Source organism: Acyrthosiphon pisum, chromosome X (genome assembly GCF_005508785.2).
Source record: "Acyrthosiphon pisum isolate AL4f chromosome X, pea_aphid_22Mar2018_4r6ur, whole genome shotgun sequence".
NCBI classification, from domain to species: Eukaryota; Metazoa; Arthropoda; class Insecta; order Hemiptera; family Aphididae; genus Acyrthosiphon; species Acyrthosiphon pisum.
Window position 1 is genome coordinate 78119237 of NC_042493.1, and position 18143 is coordinate 78137379.

Here is an 18143-nt window from a genome sequence, read left to right on the forward strand (position 1 = left end):
TCACTGCAGTCTAAACAAAAAAATTATACAATTTTTTAAAATTTGTATAAACATAATATGATTGATTATATATGATTTAAGGCACCCGGCGGTGTCAATGTAGTTTTGTACACGAAAATACACTCTACAGGAATAATGATCATGTTCTGTAAAATCAACAAAATTTAATAATTGTTTTGTTAACTTATAGAGGGTAGTATTTTTACAGGCCACATCAAACTCTGTTTTTCAATATTTTTATCTCAAACTTTATAATATTTTTTCAAAAACAATAAAATTTTAAGAGTTTTTTTATAAATTATATTATACCATTATTTTAAATAAAAAAAAATACAAAACTCGAGAAAAATTAATGAAAATAGCAATACTCCTTCTGAAATATATAAGAATAATATTGCAATATAATAATATACAATAATAACATTATAAATAATAATTATTATTATAATTATACTGAAATGCCTCTAAAACAAAATGGTTCACTGATAGCTTCTTAGAGTTATTATAATAATAATTATATATAATATTTGTATTGTATATTATAGTATTCTTGATATATATTTTAGAAGAAGTACCTATTGCCATTTTCATCCATTTTGCTTGGCCTATTAATGGTTTTTCTTTTTGCCATTTCGCCAATTATAACCCAAAAATATCTAAATGACCGCCACCTTATGCGTGCTCGACCAATGTATTGTTAGATTTTATTTCTGTTGTGTTGTGGTTTTGGTTCTTCCGAATTGCAGATCATGAGGACCAGGATACCAATAGCACGTCCTTCTATCAAATTTCCTGTTGATCATTTTTTTGTTTTCGTCGAATTCCGACAGAAGTTCGGAAAAGGACAACGGCCGGCTGTGTTGTGCTGTGGTCGACCTCGTGGTCATTATTAATTTTTAGTCGGGTTGAACGTCGTGTTCGAACACGGACGCGTTTTCACGCCACCATAGCTTCGACATATTGTCCCCGGTGGTGCAGCGGACGGTGGAAGTTCGTAAGGTGGATTACCCCCTTCTCCGCCGATCAGCGCCGGCCTTTGGCCGCTAGCCATGCTGTGCCACCAGCCGTTTGTTGTATTTTCCTAGCGGCTGAGCTTGACGCAACGTCGCGTCCGCTCGCCGCCGCCGTGTGCTATGTTCCGGCAGACACACATATATAGCTGATGTACACTATCAACGCACGGTGTGTGTGAGGACCCGAGCTGTTTAAGAATTAATAATTGAGAATAAAGAATTGAGTATCTTATCAAAATCGTGCGATGATTAGTTGTGTAGAAGCTTAACAATATTATGTATAATAAAAAAAGACAACGGGTTGCACTCCGGGAGTGCCGGCAGAAGTGAAAACTTGAATATTAACGTCATGCACTTTTGATATTTTGGAATGGTTAGGTAATAATTTTGCACGAATTGCTTTAATCATCATTATAAAAGTACCTACTATAATTTATGTGGTAAAATACAATATTCTTTGTTTTACTGTACAGCAAAGTGACATACACTTTTTTTACTTGTATATTTCTACTTACATGAGAGCAAATAATGCCAAAAGCGAAAGAAAAATAAACATACTTCTAGAAGTCCGATTTCAATTTTGAAAACTAATTTGAATTCAATAACTTCTTTTCAATAGGAAATAGATTTTTGATATTTTGTAAAGTTTTTGTAGTCTAGTTGTAAATTAATTTACTTAATTTCTCAAAATGAACTTGTACTTTAAAGGTTCAACGAGTTAAGAAAATGAAAAAGTTTCCCCTAAAAAACATAGAAAAGAAGTTATTGAATTCAAATTAGTTTTCAAAATTTAAATCGGAATTCTAGAAGTATGTTTATTTTTCTTTCGTATAATAGTCTAAATGCGCGCATTCGTCTGACGTGAGTTTAACATTTTTTACCCATCACAAAAAAAAACTGATTAAGTGCACAACGCCGCTAAAGAAGTTTTCACTTCAATAAAAAACCAGAGTTTGATGCGGCCTATAGGAAGTCTTCTTCTTTCAGATAAAAAAATAGTTATCAAAATCCGACAATTCTACAAGGCCCGAGACTTATTCCTGTGTATTAATTTGTTTTGATATAATACACCCTTTCAACCCCCCCCCCCTCTTCCCCTCATTAAATGTCGTGTAATAGATTAGTGGAAAAGTATTGTATTCAAGATGGCAACTAAAATATAAAATTTAATTTTCAAATTGTATAGTATTGTGGAAACTATGAAAGTAAACCCATTTACCTAATTATGACAGATTGACTTAATTTCCACGTAGGAAACGTGCATCGATTTGCAAAGCAATTACGCAAATATAAATTATTATTAACTATAGTTGTCAAAATTGAACATAGTATTTTTACAAATATACCTATAAATATATATATTCATTATTTTAGAAAAATCAAAAACGCAAATTTTTACTAGCGTGCATATAAATAAAGTAATTTTATATTTTCGAGCAACATCGATGTAATCCTTTTTACTTTAGTGAGCTTAGTTTAAATAATAACAACTTTTAAAAGTTCCTATGTACCTAATCCCAGTTCATCTTACTGACTTTTTGTAAACAAAAAATATTATGTAAAATAGTAGTAAAATATTTTGATCGTAAAAATGTAGTGTGGTCAGAATATCACGATTATAATTTTAAAGTAAAAATATTGTTATGATAATAGAAAAAATAATAAACGGTATGATATTATTATTATTATTATTTTGAAAACGATTTAATTTGCTAGAAAACAATATTTTATATGCGCCTAAAAATATAATATAACAACATATATATAACAATTTTGATTGAAATGGCAGTTGTGATTATTGTTGTCAATTTTAAACGATTTTGGTGTGGTAATAGATATACCGCGGTATACCTATATTGCTGCAGTGTACTTGCTGCATATTTTTGAAGTGCTGCAGGACATTATACATACGTATAAAATGGGTGGTGGCAGTATATTATTATTATACCGGTGGTTTAGTGTCATTATAGGTATACGCATATTATTAATAATGGCGTCGTCGTCACTGTGTGACATGAATAACTAATAAATTCATTTATTATTTCTTCGCCCCTATATAATGTACCACGCGGCGTGTGTGCTTGCAGGGCCGCTTGAATGTAATGTCAGATGCGCGTTTCGGATGGCGCAAGTTCGGTTTATTGATCCTGCGTACACTATGCGATGATGCTGCAACCTTACCACGGTGGAAAGTGTTTTTCGCCTTATCATACGCACGACTACCGCATCCGAGTGCAGTGGTTAAGTATCGCACACCATACCGACGTGGAATTATTATTATTTAACATCGAACAAAAACGCGTGAATTCTATAATATTAGTATGTCATCATAATATATTATTATACAGTCACGTCGTCCGTTATACATTAGCGATTAATTGCCAATTAATTCGCGTGCGATTTATATGCACATTGATGTGCATGGTAAAGGAGGTAGGTGTAATTACACTATTAACACTATATATTGCCAATAATATTAATATATATATCCACGAGATTATAATGCAATTATGCACACGCCTGGTGGCTGGTGCTGTGTTTATAAATGTAATTAGAAAAATTAATTGGAATTCTACGTTGATTTTGTGTGGCTTTACCTTTAAGTACTTATGTCTTAATCGTAGTCGCAAAACTCTGAATGTTCCCTGTATGAAATACGTTTAAATAAACATGTATCGCTTCATGTATCTGAATATTATTTAATAATATATACTTTGAGAAATATTGGTATATTTACTTATAATTGGAATGTAATCAAATAATTCATTTCCGGTCTTGAGTTTACAATCTACTCTAGTATTGTATCATAATATGTTAAGTATAGGTAGTCAGCTGGTGACATGTGCACAGGTAGGTTTAATATTACCTACTCTAAAACCACGATTTTTATGATTAGTTAACTTCTGTCAAGTAAATAGCATATCGTTTGATTAAAAGAAAAATTGTATTTGTAGAAGAACCTATACGTTTATATTTTGTTACATGCGTATTGATGTGTTGTAAATTTGTCCTATGTAGGGACATTTTTCATTTTCATTAAATATTTTCATCGTGAGTTAACCAAATGTTCCTTAACTATTTCTACATAAATATGATCAATGGAGAATTTAATTTATATTGCAGTGGGTACCAAGGCAACACATACCTATACTGTAGGTACCTATAATTATAATAATTAATAGGTAGGTATACCTTTTACCCATGCGATAAAAATTTTTCTATTTTATACACATCGTCCAAACTATAATACGCGGTAGGTATACAAGATCACTGAACACCTATTATATGAATTCAATTATCTATTTAGCGCTAATTGTATGCATTTTTAGTTTGTAAGGTCCGTTTTTTTAATCATAAATAAAAACTAAGGATGTACAAGATATTTGTATTAATTTTATCAATTTGAATATTTAATTTCCCTATATTTTCTTTTAAAAAAACCACTTTTCTCAAAAAAGTATTATTGCTTACAACTCACATATTATTATTATAAAGAAGTATTTGAGGAAAATTAATTTTAGTATAGGTACAAGTGTACAACTATACCTACTATTATGGCATAATATATTACAATCTATAACTCATTATATATTTAATTATTTTAATTGTACTATTAACCAATTGAGACATTAATCAATTATTGATCGCCGACAAAACGAGACAATATACCACGTGTAATATCATATACAACACATCTTTGTTATTTTTGCAAGCACACACAGGTATCATAAATTAAATAGTGTGATACTAACAGGGACGGCTGCAAGTGGGGTAGAAGCCCCCTCCACAAGAGTTCACATTGAATACATAAACAATTCCAAATGTTTTTAAGAAATATTTAATCTAATAATTTAATTTTAGGTACCGCGATAACTAATTGAATACAAAATTGTTTTTTAAAAGCGGGCAAGTAGTTATCCGTTATGCTGTAAAGTAGGTGTCGAGTGTACCTCATAATTGAGTAAGTAACTGTAATGGCCAATGGGTGTGTTAAATTTGAATTTTTGATTAATATTAATTTTATACGATGAAAAATGATTCATGCGGAAACGGTTGAGTACACTTTTTGGTAACCAATAACCATGAATACCAAACAATTATTTTAATAATAATATTACCATTTTGAAAAAATGTTAGTAATTTCTTCCACACGGCACACACACACAAATTATTTTTAAAAGTATTGGGAAATTTTTACTTTTGACCTCCAAAAGTATACAAACTTGATCTAATTTTCTACCCGGAACCTTCTTCAAAGTGGAAGGTAAAATTATTATTATTCCTACTAGAAATAAATAAATTAATAAAATTAACACATTATTTGTAAAACTAATACATTCATTGTTCTGCTTAGAATCTAAAACGTGTGTACAAATAATAAAATCTATATTCAAACATTTGTATTTTAATCCAAGGCATTTTTAATTAATAATGTATATAAGTAGGTAGGTATACAAAAATTAGACAAATTAAAAATTATGGTGATAAACTTATATTTATTCTCAGGTGCAGAGTGGAACGATGGATGTATATATTTTACAATGATGTTTGATTTTTTTTGTAATAATAAAGTATTATAAAGTATTCAATTTTTAAAATGGCTTGAAAATGTAGGTATAATTAACCTGTAACCAAAAAATCTAAAAAATAAAAAACTTGATATTATTTTATAGACATTTGAAGTTTGAATTTTCAATGAAATTTGAAATTTAAGCGAGAAATAATGGTATAAGATTTTTATTAAAAACAAAATTTCGTAGGGATTTGAAACTTTTACAGTTATACGTATATTATGATATTTTGTATCCACAATGACATTTTCAATAAGTTTAAACTTATTGTAAATACTATTCCCTATTTATAATTTATCCTGTATTACTTATAGTAAAATAAATTACAACAATAATATTAATAGAAATATATTATAACAATAGGATAACGACTGACAGACCGTCTCCGCTCTATGTAGTCATTTTTCGTATGCAATGATTTATCATTGAATTCAAATTTAACACGTCCATTACTGCAGTGATCTTTTCATTAACGAGTTACACTCGACCCCTTTTATTGTTTATTGTTTATCCATATAGGTATATATTATATTATATTGCATCGTCCATAAATTTTAATTCAACAATAGGTGCAAGTGATGGATTCGATTTGACCTACCTATATAAAATTAAAAAATTTACAAGATAAATACATATTTGTTTTGAGTATATTTAAATGAATGACCCCCTCCCTAGATCTTCACGATGGGTCCTTCCCTGTCCACTAATCAGTCTACAATATATATTTTTCAATTAAATTTTCAGAAAAACGCTCCACTAATATTTGATAAAAATGCGTTCGGTTGCACTGACAGTATGGTTTTTTTTAAACGTCGTACTATTGGGCATGTGCGGATATATTTATCTACTTTGGCTACAATATTGGCGTCACATAAGCGTCAAAAACCAACAAACTCAAGAATTGACTTACACACAACAGCAGCCCTACGTCGAGTATTATGACGAAGGCGATTTCACAACTGCTCATCAGAAAAACGGAAATCCATTAATGCGGATTAGTGAAGCGCTTCTAGACAAGTCGGAAAGAATCAGGCAGGTAACATAAATGTTGTATGGAATATTATTATAGTATACATAGACCTGTATTTAGAACTATTTCACAGATTTGTCAAAGAATAATCGTTTGTGAAATGTACTGATATAAAATCAGTTCTCACTACTTAAAAATAAATCAAAAAGTCATCTGTTAATTTAAATTTGCAGGCCTGGCTTCGGTTTGAGAGGTCAGACATGATGTAAACACGCCTATGTATACTACATAATATATATATTATAATTTATATGTTAGTGTAGTATTTATATTTTATATACACGTGGATGACATAAAAGATAATATGATATGGACATATAATGATTATCATGTACCAACAATAATACAATAAAGCAAAAGCTGTATAGGTACCTATTATATTATATTTATTATTTATGTAAATCAATTTTACTAAAAAATTAAATTGTGCGTGTAGGCGATAATTTGAAATGCAATCGATATATATTAAACGAACTACGAAAGCGGTAAATGGTAATACATTTTAACACGTTTTCAATTAAATATACATTTAAATGTTTGAATTTAAATTATAGTTTTTAATTAAAAGGGCGCAGCAGTAACGTAATAAAATTAACTATTCTGAACGAACGTAATTATATACATCTATTCACACGAACTTCCAGTATTTACATATTGCAGAATGCGTGGGGTAATAGATGGGAAGAGAAATAGGCAATTTTACAAAATTAAATTTAAAAACTTTTACCAAATAGGATTGTTTTAAATTTTTAATAATTACTTTTATTTTAAATAGTTTGAAATCCCATTTGAAGTGTATAAAGAATTTTTTTGTGAACATTCAACTGTGACACAGCTAGTAGAGTAATTATTACGGTTAAAAATGTATAAGAATATTGGTATAGTTACTTCAGAATATTATCGAATAAACTATTAAACGAGCCAAAACGATTTTACAATAAACTACAAAAATTCATAATTATTGAAAATAATTCAAATTAGTTTTTTTTAAACAATATTGGATTAGTTTTATATCAAATAGGAGTCTATATTATACTCATTACTCGTAATTCTAGACAAAATATAGGTAAGACAGTAGGCAGTGGCGTAGTAAACAACGTTTACCTTATGTAATTGCTTAGCCCTAGAAATGTATTTTATTTTTATTTTTTAATTATAATTTTCGTGGACAAATGTACATACCTATAGTTAATTATTATAGTATTTTTTTTATGGTAAATTATTGATGATGTTCTAAAACAAAAATTCTAAATTAGCATACAGCTTTAAATTATATATTTTGTAGTAAAAGGCATGTCCAGAAAATAAGTGTACTACATTTTTGTAAACTTCAAAAAAATTACGTGGTTCCATTAATATAATTGTGGGCTATGTTTCTACTCGTAGGAGTGATTTTACCATTTTTAACTAATTATTCGGCACCTAGTTTTATACCTAATAGTATATGTTTGTAGTTAGTACAGTCCATATATGTATATCGAAAAAGTCCAAAAATCGTGAAATTAGGTCTCAAAAGTATGAACTATAGGTCTATATCTATAATAATTTGCAAGTATAAAATGGGTAGGTACGCACACGTCGATTAACTTCTGATAGCAAATTAGAAAAAAAAAAATAAATATATTGTTCATGAGAAATTAATATTTTACTGTTGGGGTTTGAAATTAAATATATCTATATAAGCCAATTTTATATGTAAGATATTAGATTATTAGATAACTGGACCAATATAGTTATCTAGATAAGACAATATTATACGAGTATTTTTTAACTAGATAATTATCTTTTGTTTAAATTGTAATCTAATGTAAATAGTGGTCATTAAAGTAATAAACATCTAAGCTCATTATATTTGATACGTTATTACATTTGTCAAACAATAACTCAGACTACCTACAAACAATAGGTAACTATAATGTAGATTAAGTAGGTACTACATATAATATACTCTTGAGTCTAGAAAATATAAAAATTATAATTTATTTTCAAACCTTGCGTGTGTAAGTAATTAAACGTTTGTTGTATAAGTACTATGATATAATATAATAAATTGATATATGTCATGCATTTATATCCGTATAAATTACTGACTTAATTTGTATATATTATTACAGGTTATTTAATTTCAAAAATAAAATCATTGCCCGTCTAAGGCAGGTAATAATGAAGGAGAGTAGCAATTATGGGTCCGTTAAAAACGAGAACCCTTACAATGTTCCGTATAGACCGCAAGCACCGAATAACGTGAAAAGCGACTGGACGTGTGATATGGCTTCCAGCGTGGAGAAATTTAGAACATTAGAAAAAAATGATATTGATCATATGTTGACCAAAAATATTCCGGATGTGCCACTGTTTGACGATAATGAAGTATTCGGCACTTGTGCAATTATATCCAATGCGGCTACTCTTCGCAATTCAAATCTCGGATACTTTATAGGTGAAAAATTCAACACATTTTTTATTGAGCCGTACATATAGATATTGCATATAATAGATAGGTTGTCGAATTTGTCTTGTCATTAATAATTTATATTCACACTCGTCTGCGTGAATGAATAATAAATAACAATTGAGTGTGCCTAGTTCCTACTTATATTGCGTACCTAATGAATACCAATATTGAATATAGATAACATTATTACTACAATGATATATATATATATATAATATCGTATTATTGAAAGCATCCATGTGAAAGAAATCCCAGAATACAAATATGAGTTAATTAAACGTTATTTGAAAAGGTACTTTTAAATTTGTATTTATATGGAGAGACAATTATTAACTTAAAAATAATTAAAGCATAATTCTAATAATTTTATCGGAATGTAACTAGGTAGAAACAATATTATAGTTAGATAGCTTATAATACGATTATTTTTTCGTACATTTTACTTATTGATAAATCATTTTTTTATTCGAGGTCTCAACTCAATCATTGAGATTAGTTAAAAAATATTTTAAAATTTAACTCAAGTATCTACCATGACTTCAAGATTGCAGAATAGAGAGATTATAAGAAATAATATAATAATATAATAAAACTTATCATTTTTTTATCTTTCAAAACAAAATTTAGTTACTCAATAAATTAGTATCATTATATAATATAATGTAACGTAAAAAAAGTATATATAAGTTTAATTTTTCGTGTTTTAGACCAACATGACTTGGTGTTACGGTTCAATAATGCTCCAACAAAAGGATATGAAAAAGATGTGGGCTCAAAGACAACAATACGTATTTTAAACTCACAAGTTGTCACTAAACCACAATTCCAATTTGTATCATCACCATTATACAAGCGGCTCAAACTTTTGATGTGGGATCCATCAAATTACACATCGTCAATTAACGAAGTAATCAATCACACATTATATAATATTATATTTAGTTGGTTTAATCGATTTCTTCTTTGATTAAAATTTTTGTTTGTTTCCTTTTAGTGGATTACGAACCCAGAACATAACTTTATTGACAACTACATATCATTTAGAAAATCTAATCCTAGGTCAAACTTTCATATTGTTCATCCACAATATCTATGGCGTCTATGGGATTACATACAAGATCATACTACAGCTCATATAAGACGCAATCCTCCATCTTCGGGATTTTTAGGTAAAATATTAAAACTCATACATTTATGTTATACACGATACATAAACATAATATAGGTAGTTAAATTTACTCATGTGGGTAGTATGGAGATGACATATAGTTAAACCATATTTTAAGCATGTAAACTGTATAATATAATGTAGAACTAACAATTGTATTATATATCTACAGTTATTCAATTTGTTTTCTATATCACTGTAACTAATGTAATAATGATAGGAAATAAGTACTCTAAGCATTTTTTTTATTTATTTCAAGAAATAATTAATAAATCATTCTCTGAGAAAATTCGCTCTTTCTCTCCTGGTTCCCATACCCAAGTTTGGACTGTGTATTTCAACCAAATATGGCAAGTAAATAAAATATATTTTAAATAAATAATAATTAAACACCGCATATGCACTATGCATACTTGGGTAAGAATTCGAGTAAGATAATTTTTAAAGTATTTAGAATAAATATTGAAATAGTTTAAAAACGTTTAAATAATTTTCAGAATAATATGTGTACTATAATACATTTTTCAATATGAATATTCCCAAAGCAGGTATTTCAAATATTCATGCAATAAATAAAATATAAAAATTATCTGGTTCATTTAAATTCATACAAATATCTGTAACAAATCATAAAACACATTCAAATAATAATAGGTAACGCTATAAAAATATGTGACTATATTATTATTTTTTGGTCACAGTGTTTGATGAGGAGCAATAAATAGTTATAAAATACTCAACGGTCCCAATTCTTAAAAAGTATTTGATAAAACTATAAGAGTATTCAGAATATATTATCAAACAGTAAACACCCACGCAAAAAAAATAATTATCTGTGCTTAACAAAATAATAACAATTTAAAATAATCTAAATAGGTAATCTTTATTTATTTTATTATTTTTGTTGAATTTCAAACAGAATCAATTATGGTTGATTTGGTTATTATACTATCCATACACAAAATATGAACAGATTAAATTAACTGTTTTCAGTTCTAAACACTTAGATTGATAATTGGTTTGGGACTTTGGCATATTGTTTACATACACTTTGTATAAAATCTTGGGGGGTTAGTATAGCAAAACCTCCCTATATTACCACGGTGTGGGTAATGACTAATGAGTAATGACTATAATGGTCATACCAGTATACCACTACCGTGTGAACGGATAGTCTAAAATTAGTATAATATATAACGTGTGCAGTGTGCAGTACAAAAAATATATATTTAAACCTATGATGGCTCACTTAGCTATATCATACAAAATAATAATACACAGTCACTATTGTACTTATACGAGGTGTATCTGGAAGATATGATAGGTACATTTAAATGTAATTTCAGAACGAAATCATCAAAATGTAAATACTCCGGTTACACCTTGTGTATATATATATATATATATATATATTTATATAATATAGGTATTTATATTTTATACACAGATACATAATATAGTAATAAACACGTGCGAACCGTTACGCTAATTACCGGTAGCGGATAGGATAGGTATTATAGTGCGGCAGACATGTACACGGTGGCGTATTGTTACACCTGCGCTAACCATACCCATTCGTAAATTATATGAAATATATTATGTATATTATATTATTATATCAGTTGTACTGTATTATTTTCGATTTTAATTATAGGATTAGCAATGCTGTTGCCGCGATGCACGGTCGTTAACATGTTCGAGTTCATACCGTCTGAAAGAATGACACACCGGTGTCATTACTATCACGAGAAAGTCGACGTGACGTGTACATTTGGGATTTGGCATCCACTGGCGGCGGAAAAACTCCTGATGCTAACGGCGAACACCATGCCCGATCAGACAGTTTTCCACACAGGGTTCCTCTCGATCCCCGGCTATAAGTCTCCGATATGTACTTCGTTATAGTGACTGCTACCTGCGATAAATATGACGTATTATTTATTATTATGTTCATATTTTTTTTTTTATATTTATACATAATGAGCCTTGTATTATAATGCCCACAACGCGAATAATAATTATTATGTATGAGGTCATCAGGTACCTACTGTCTTGATCTAGTGTAGCTGCAGTGTGCCTATATCATTAGAGCTCAATCATAATTTGTTAATATGATAGGTATATTATGATTTATGACGTATCAAGTACTTAATATTATTAACTGATCAACTTCGAACTTATTATCTCGGAACAATATTTATTAGTAGATTAGGTAAACAATACGACACGAAGTCTGACGTTGTAATTTTTTTTTTATTATTGTACAGAAACAAATTATTACTAGGATTTATACATGATATTATTATACACTTATATAGTGAAAATGACAACAACATTATTTTATATTTTCTTCGGTTTTTATACTATTATAACAATGATCACGGCTAATTCGGTTTTTTTTTAAAAAATATTAAATATTAAATTATATACACGACTGATAATTATATTATGTTGTTGGCATTACTATATAATGCCGCAGTAATTGTGTATGCTATATATATTGTATATTTATATTATTGTTTCATCGACATTATATTATTATGTTGTTGTCGTTTTCAAGAGTCATCCGAATTCCGATCTCAATGTTTGAGTGAAACAATAACTTCTACACATAATGAGTAATGACAATAATACGACCGTGCACGGTCATAATAATATAGTAAAATATATAATAATTTCGTAATATTTTATTTAAAATTACACTTTAATGTGTATGATGGTCATACAGATTATTCGAAGTACGCGTGACCTGTGGTAGTAATATATACAACCCAAGAACCGCGTATTATTCACATTAAAATCTATAGACTACATAATAGTACCTAGTGGTACCTATATTATAAATATTATGAAAATACTGTATACTACTTTGATACAAGTTAATATTTTTATGAATGTATATTATTATTATAATTTAAAATATTGAAGTAAAAGTTTATAGGTCACTAATTATCCCTTTATTTTTCTTGGTGCAAAATACTTACCTATTCGATTCAATAGACTTTTATTACCTATCCATTTATTATTTTTATGTTTAATTAATGGTAAATATTATTATAAATTAATTATGAGCAGAACATTTTTATCTAGTGTTTCTGACTTCTGTAGTAGGTATAAATGTATAATATAATACTTACGATAGTTAAAAAAAATTCATGACTAATTAAATTATAGTTAGTATAATAACCCAGCTTCTATTAACATTTTAAGTCAACAGTAAACACAAACCTCAAATTACAAAGTGTATCGATACAAATTAAAAATATGTACTTACCTAACGTTTAGCAGATACACATAACCTATCAAATTTTCCATAATTTAAATTTTAAGTAGGTACCTATTATACTGTATAATATATAGTATACAAAATATTAATATATTATAAAAGTTAACTACATTTAATTCATAAGTATAACTGTATAATAGTAGGTAATATATTGTTTAGAATTATTTAATTGGTAGATAGTAAACTTTATTGTTTTAAATGTATATAATATATTATTTTGAATTTCTCTCAAAACTATTGATAATTTCTATAAGCGCCTACTTAAAGTTTAATATAAAAATCTATTAAAATACCATTTGTGTTTTATGACTAATCATTCGTCAGTATTTTTGAATCAACACGAGAAAAAATAATAATTTTTTTTAAATATGTTTGGGATCTCTTTTACTCCCCCTCATATTTATTAGAAGGCACAAACTATAAACTACATAAAAAAAACCAATGTTTAAGTTTTCGTTTTTGGAATTCAATCAAAAGATATAAAGTGTAACCTAGTAACAGAGTAACTTAATTTTTCATGTAAGTCATATAATGTTAATTTTTTTTTCAACTCATATTCTAACTGAAAATAACATTTTACAGTGGAGTGTATTTAAAAAATGTAATACATTTTTATGAAATTAGTGTGTATTAAAATTGTAAATTCTTATAGATATATTAAGAAGAGGGTATAGGTACGTTCCAAAAGTCCCGTATCGAAAAGAATATAGGTATGCCATTAAGTTGGAATTTTGTCATAGATTAGTGTGGAAAATCCGCATTTAACTATATTACTCTATCATGGTCCCACGGAGATACTTTTAGATTGATACGGTACTTTAGGGACATACTATATAGACTTTAGTTCGTTAATTCATGGTCACTGGTTGGGTAAATTGTAAATATTGTTTTAATTTAACGAAAACAAAATAATATTAAATCATTTAAATCTATAAACTATATACTTTCTACCACTTCCTCAATAGTTGTTTAACAGTAATAAAAATAACAAGTGGCATGTTGCCAGAGGAGCTGATGTCATCGTATGAATGTATCGTTGTAATGAATAGGAGAGGCGAATGCGAACACGTACAGCAACACTATAGTTATATACTTGGTATATGTTTAGTCTTTCTACATTATTTACGTTGAACATTTTTTAATATCGTTGGTTTAATAGCTATTTTTTTTTTTTGTATGCAGCTTAAAATTTATTAAACTTATATATTATATATACATTGATTTATTAACGATTATACTACCTATAGTTTTAGACAGTAGCGTACGCAGGATTTTAGTTCGGTTAGAGTCTTACCTGAATAAATAATTTACATTATTTTTTTTCTAAACAGTTTTTACATAGCTAACAAATTATAGTTAATCTCAAATTTAGTCTACATTCACAGTGTTTAACCTGGTAATATGTAGAGCCTCCTTGGGTCGTAATAAACGTGGTAATAACCGATACACCATCAATATTATTGCAAACGTTTAGCAATGTTCTAAATCAGCCAAAAAAAAAAAACTGAAACCATGATTATCGACGTCCTTGTCATATTCAACAATTTATTTCATATCTATTAAAAATGATCAAAAATTGATCTGTGCCCTGTGGGTATTAAAATGGTGGTAAATAAGATTTTTTTGGAAAAAAAAAGAAATTTCAGTGGGGTCAAAACCCTGCTAGCACCCTACCCCTGCGTACGCCACTGGTTTTAGAATGTATACCTGATTTATATATTTACAACAATATTTAAGTATATTAAATACTATATTATAATATAGTATTGGTAGGCACTGGCGCTAGGTACCTAGTATGTATAGTTATAGGCTATAGATATACCTACTTCGTTCGATTCAGTGCTTACTGCTTAGTAAACTGCATTTTGATTAAACCATTTGGATAACATACAGCAGTTGAATACTTTTCAATATTTTGGGTGTAATAAGATATAGACAATAATTGTATATCTCCAATAATATAATCATTGAATATTTTATCTGGAACGCATCATTAATACTAGCATCGAAATATCGAATAGATATCTACGGACTACGACGAATTTGTCTTCGTTGAACATTTAAATGTCCATATTGAAAAAAAAGGATAGGTGGGTAATATATAGTACAAACTAAAAAATAATAGTTGCCTTCACCCTTCAGGCCTCAACAACTATCAACAGTGTTTTAAAGCGTTCTCAACAATAACTTACGATTGTGGCGGTGGCTGGGATAACGAGTTAAATTAAGCCTCTGATTATTTTAATTACGTATAGGTAGATACACTTGAAATATGTTTGGCTATTTAACTTATAAGTAGGTATATACACGTTCTTAATGAGCTAATGAGTAAATACCAAGGCTTGCATTTGAAAAAAAATTCCGTTTTATACTTTTATGTTATTTAGAATTAAAACGTTATTCAACTTTTGCGTTTATCATTATACAGAATTAAAACGCTATCCAAGTTTTGCGTTAATCGTTATTAAAATAGTGTTAATAGGTAGGTACCTATTAAATTTAAAAATAATAACTAATGCAGTACCTAGGTAATGGCCCAGATACGGAATATAATATATTATAATCAATTCTTTGCAATCGATTGTTTGCATGAAATAAATGTTTCTGTGAAACCAATAGACCTTTTAAATAAATATATTTTAAAATATTTCGTTTTGTGTTATTTTTCGTTCAATGATATTCTATAAATTACATTTTGCATTACCTATGTTTTGTTTAATGATGTATTTTATTTTATTTTATTTTATTTTGCGGTGTTTAATAAAATTATTTTTGATTATCGCTTTCCGTTATTATTACGTTTACAAATTTCAATCGTTTATAATGATAACGTTATTATGGCGTTTGCAAGCCCTGGTAAATAGTATTGTACTGTTGTATAAAATACATATATGCACCCATAGATAAGTAACCAAATATGTCAACAAACATTCACGGATGAAGGGATTACCTAAAATATGTATTGATTATAAGAGGTATACTATCAGCTACTGTTATGATTCACTCTATAGTAGTCTAGTGTAATACAACTCCGGAAATAATGAACAATATGTTTATATAGGTACAAACACATAGGTATATACGATACCTATACGCTGTTAAACTTTTACAGTGTAAATAAGGGGAAATATATGTTATGAGTATGGATACAATAACATATTGTCACTGTGCAGGGGACTGATGACAGAAATTCATTAAAAAAATTATTATATGATATAGGTTAGTCTTTGCTCTATAATATATATTTTATAAGAAATAAAAGGTATAGGTAAAATATAATAAAACTAAAAACAGGCTAAAAATCATAAATTGTATGTATTAAAAACATCATAAAATATGATTTTGTTATTATTAATATATTATAGGTACTATTATTATAGACAATAGAGCCTATCACAGTAATAACACCGTAAAACATATCGTCTAGGTAACTACTAGCTAGTAGTAGGCGGTAGTCTTAAATCATATATTACATTTTTATGTTGCAATAATGGAAGTAATACTATGTTCTTTTATTTCTATTATATAGGTACATTTATATTAAATATTAAGCTAATATTATAGTAGATTAGTAGGTAAAGGTTTTTATATATTCCAACGCGAAATTACAAATTTGTATTCATAATACCTGCATAGAATAACTTAGGTTCTGAATAATATAACTAAATTTTGAATAATATTTAAACTTTTTGGAGAGAGAGTCACAAACTATTGGTTTTTTAAGATGTAGGTAGGTATATCAGTAGGTAGCCTACCTACTTTTTTTCTGAGCAGTAAAAATATTCAATTTCACAGCTATATAAATTATAAATTAATTATACGTATACAACAGTTTTCGAGAAAATAGTAAGAAAACAATAAACCAAATATTATAATATTTTTTAGCTATACCTCATACCTATTAGGGTAAATGGTTGGCCTAAAGGTATCTGATATTTTAACTTCATAAGTTGATTTAAACACTTACATCTTCGTTACTATTAATCATCATCAAATTTAAATGATACGAAAAATAAATATAATACGTATATTTTATAGTTCTCTTCTTTAGTTTTATGTAGAGCTGTAAATCAGTAAAAGCTGTAATATCCGAACTATTTTAGATATATTAAAGTTTAATAACAGTAAAGGTCTTTACAGTCTTCAGTGGTGGTTTTGTTGGTAAGGGAGGTGACTAGCTCGCTGTAAGGCCGCAAGGGACATATAAAGTATAATTGTAATTATAATAATATAGATGTATATAATTAATAATTATATTTCATCTCTATAGTCTTAAGTCAAGTCTAGAGGGACATGTTTGGGGCATTAAAATTACTTTAGTTGTATTGAGTTGCCCAAAACGTCTAAATATTAAATTCGCTATTAGGAAGGTATATTATATTTAATTTATATTTGGTATGCCGTAGGTATATAATTAATTTACAAGATAAATCTGCAGTTATATAAGCATGACTAATCATAATATGAAATCATCCTATAGGCTATAAATATTTCGGTTTACGTGGCAATCAGTGGCGTACATAGATATATTCAATGGGAGGGGTTTAATATAAAAAAAAAAATTATAAGTGTATCTAGGTATGTGTAATGTATATATATCAAAATCTTTTTTAATATTAA

The 18143-nt window shown here is 28.1% G+C and overlaps 1 protein-coding gene across 2 annotated transcripts; it reads left to right on the plus strand.

Annotated features, from left to right (window-relative positions):
- Positions 1–3105: 3105 nt before the first annotated feature.
- Positions 3106–12562, plus strand: LOC100163273 (beta-galactoside alpha-2,6-sialyltransferase 2). 2 transcript variants are annotated; one of them, XM_016803702.2, is made up of 6 exons: positions 3106–3446; positions 6329–6616; positions 8729–9054; positions 9777–9976; positions 10064–10238; positions 11892–12562. In XM_016803702.2, exons 2-6 carry the CDS (start codon positions 6357–6359, stop codon positions 12140–12142), a joined length of 1212 nt encoding a protein of 403 aa, XP_016659191.1. In that variant the 5' UTR covers positions 3106–3446; positions 6329–6356; the 3' UTR covers positions 12143–12562. The 2 variants fall into 2 exon arrangements, with proteins under 2 accessions (XP_016659191.1, XP_008182168.1); XM_008183946.3 differs by lacking the exon at positions 3106–3446 and having other exon boundaries at positions 6502–6620.
- The last annotated feature ends 5581 nt before the right edge of the window (positions 12563–18143 follow it).